This window comes from Egretta garzetta, unplaced genomic scaffold, assembly GCF_000687185.1.
Source record: "Egretta garzetta isolate BGI_Z169 unplaced genomic scaffold, ASM68718v1 scaffold508, whole genome shotgun sequence".
In the NCBI taxonomy this organism is placed as follows: domain Eukaryota; kingdom Metazoa; phylum Chordata; class Aves; order Pelecaniformes; family Ardeidae; genus Egretta; species Egretta garzetta.
In genome coordinates, this window is record NW_009260609.1 from 163,045 (window position 1) to 166,492 (window position 3,448).

The window sequence follows — 3,448 nt, forward strand, 5'->3', positions numbered from 1 at the left end:
AGCAGGAACGAAACCATCCCTGTGCTATCAGCGCTGTTTTCAGGACAAATCCAAAAGGGAGCCTCATACTAGCTACAACAAAGAAAACTAACTCTATCCCAGCCAAAACTAGCACACGCTTACTTCCAATTAGTATCTTGTATCATAAAAACAGTTCTTTGTTGTCCTTTTTCTGAGACTGCACAAAACACTAGATTATGGTTTCATTTAAGAAGCAAAAAATTACATACCAATAATTGTGTGTGATGTAGTCCTTCCTCTTCTCCCATGCTACTGAGCAAGAGTCCATACAGTAAAAGTTAGAGCTCTACCTACCAAGTACAGAGAAGTAAGATATCAGCCAAGTACAGGAGATGCAGAACAAAATAGTTTCCCATTTCAGAAACATATACACCTCTATAATCAGTTGCTTCAGTATCTCTATCCTCACAACACTCCTACTAACTTGAGTATTACTATTAAACCAAATTAAAGCACAAAGGTGATCTGCCCAACAATACATGCAAAATCTGTGGCAAGAGAAGGAAACTGCCAGTTTAAGTCCAAGTCCTAGGCTATTACCCTGACCTTTGGACCAGCCTCTCCTTTATCCCTACACCTTTGCAATTTAAAGAGTAAACAAAATCTTTAGTGATCATCTGAAAAATTTAAATATGCACAGAAGCATAACAAAAGCAAGGCTTCATTACTTCTATCACAAAACTATATAGTTTTCACCGCTGTTGTACAAAAACATGTATCTTTGTCATATCTAGAAAAAAAGAGCAAGCATGCACAAATACAAAACTGAAACACAGCAAAGCCAGAGAGAATCTTCCTTCACAGAAACTTTATGACCAAGATTTACTTTGCAAGATGACAATAATGAAAGTAATGACATTAATTAAATTGTTTTAATAATAAAGACTGAGTTTTTAAAACACATTTAAGGCAAAATAAAATTTGTTACACCACATACAACTACCAAACACATGCAACAATTCCTTTAATTACTTAAACCTAAAAGAATGCTCTGTTTCAACAGGCTGCAAAAGCTTATATGATAAAATATGAAAACAATTCAGATACTTTTCTAGACATGTCTGTACAGTACAAGACAGCCCAGTGTCTGCAACTGAAGTACATACCTAGAAAAGAAACAAGTGAAGAGGATGCATATGGACATCTATTTTTGTTTTCTATTGTTGCCGGTAATAATTTTTTTAAGAGTGCTTGCTCTCAAGATTGGGGGGGGGGGGGGAAGGAGACGGTTGACAAAGAACTTGGGGGATGTGTGTGTCAGAAAACATGTTTTTCTTAAGAAGCTGCACACTTGTTAAATTATCACAGAAAAGAACCCCACCTTAAACACTCTCAAGCCAAAATATTTTCACTCGATCCTAAAATATTGAGACTAAAATGCTGCTATGTCATAGAAACTGTATTTTAACCAACTCATAGTCTCTTTCTCTTTTACAGACTGAGCTCATAGCAACATAAAAGACAGGGTCATGAGGCAGATGAAATACAACTCCAGTGAGACACCATAATATCAAGTCAATAAAATGTTTCTTATTTCTGTCAAGCACCTTATAAAAGTTCAGAAGTTTTTGCTCTCCAGGTATACTTTAAAAACACTCTAAAATGAATGGCAATCTCTTTGAGAGCCTGGATACAGTTACTATTTGAATCCCCAAATTCCTACTAGATAAGCTTTGAGTTTAGGGTAGGTGACAAGGGCATAAACTTTGTTTAAAAAAACCCAACCAAAAAAAAAAAACCAAAAACCAAACCCCACAACTACAGATAAAGATGATGCAGTCACAAGGATAAATGAGAACATTTTCTGGTGCTGTTTTGGATATCTGACAATTATAGAGGAAGAGGCTTTGGCCGTTTGCCTCCCAAAATAGCAGACTGATACAGGAGGGGACCGTTGATGGGAACATAAAAGTTCTTGGTAAAAGACATAGGGGATGCTGGCAGACCAGTCCAGTCTGTAATCTGTTAATATACTAAAGGAGGAAACAGTTTTCCCATGCAATACAATAATGCATAAGACCTGCTGCATGTGATTCCAAGTTCTTCCCTAGAGCAATAAAGAAACCATGTGGACCTCTGTTAGCATAAACTTGAAGAATATGCCTATCACAGCAATTATTTCTTCAGATTCTTTCTTCAGATTCTATTAACTGGCATACAAGCATGCCTCAGAAGCTAAATTCTCAGTAAAAAAAAAAACAACAAAAAACTAACTTCATAGCCATTATCAGATGCAATTAAAAGCTTGCAAATAAACAACCTTCCCCAGACTTCCCTGCATTATCTCCAACAAGCACTCATCTCAAGAGAATACTAAATTTAAAACCTAATTAATTAAAATGTAAGTATGTTTCTCTATTGATTTACATATTAACATACTCAAAAAGGTATTAGCCATTGTGTAAAACCTCTTGGTATGTGAGAGCAAGACTGCTGCTGCTTTAGAAGCAACGTGTTCAAAACTCCCTGATAATTTCAAGCAGCATCTGTCTCTGTCCAAGAGCAGTATCGAGCCTAGCTGTAGCATCTCCCTTCTTCCACTACTATGCGAGCGTCAAGAGCCCAAACTCAGTGTGCTAAACATAACCGCTGTTTGAAACAGCTCTACAAAAAAAGCTGTCAAGGAGACAACAGCTATCTGTAGCGTAATACAATATAAAAAAAAGGGGGTTTTGTGAGTTTTAGTGGGTTTTTTTTTTAATAGTAGCACAGGGAGCACAGCATTATGCAATTCATTAGAAGTTCTGCTTTTGGGATTGACAAATTCCCAGTCTGCTTTACAAATAAGGTACTTGAAATTTGATCCAATTCTTATTAGACCATCAACTTACAGTACATTCTTGATTCACACTCGTTTCAGATTCATGTAGCAATATGCTGCCAAAAATACACTTAAATACTTAAGGGAAAAAGTCACTTAGCAGGATTTGGGCTAACAGAGAAGATATTTTACCACTGTTCGTCTTAGGAGAAAGCCGATGAAGAACTACCTAGGCCAGTTCTGGAGGTTCACTTAAGCAGGGTGCTTTTTCTTTTTGCACAGCCACAAGTATAGTGATGATGGTTAGCATGGGAAGGTAAGCAGGTATTGCATCCCCCCTCTACCACTCTAATCCCACCCCCCAAACTGTCCTTGATGACATCTGTAGGAAGAAATCGAAGCTATGTGTAACAGTGAAAGATGGAAAGCCAGGTACTCCTCTTTAGGCATGCATGCGTGTGCTACGGTGACGTTGAGTTATAAGGTGGGCTGCAGACACAGCAGAGGGCTAGCAGGGCCAGAAACATCCCTATTTGGACTGGGACAAAGGCACCTATGAAGCGCTGGGGTTTGTTCCACCCCTCGGGCGTAGGGGGCTGGCAGGCACCTCTCCAGGACACGACGGCTTCGGCAAGGGGCACTAGCTCCCGAGGAAGGGCAGCCTCG

The 3,448-nt window shown here is 38.7% G+C and overlaps 1 protein-coding gene across 1 annotated transcript in view; it reads right to left on the minus strand.

Annotated features, from left to right (window-relative positions):
- Positions 1-661, minus strand: part of CDCA4 (cell division cycle associated 4) — a 7,439-nt gene extending 6,778 nt beyond the window's left edge. Inside the window, 1 exon segment of the mRNA XM_035900393.1 lies at positions 231-661. Within this exon segment, the coding sequence (XP_035756286.1) occupies positions 231-269 (39 nt within the window). The 5' untranslated portion in view covers positions 270-661.
- Positions 662-3,448: the final 2,787 nt, after the last annotated feature.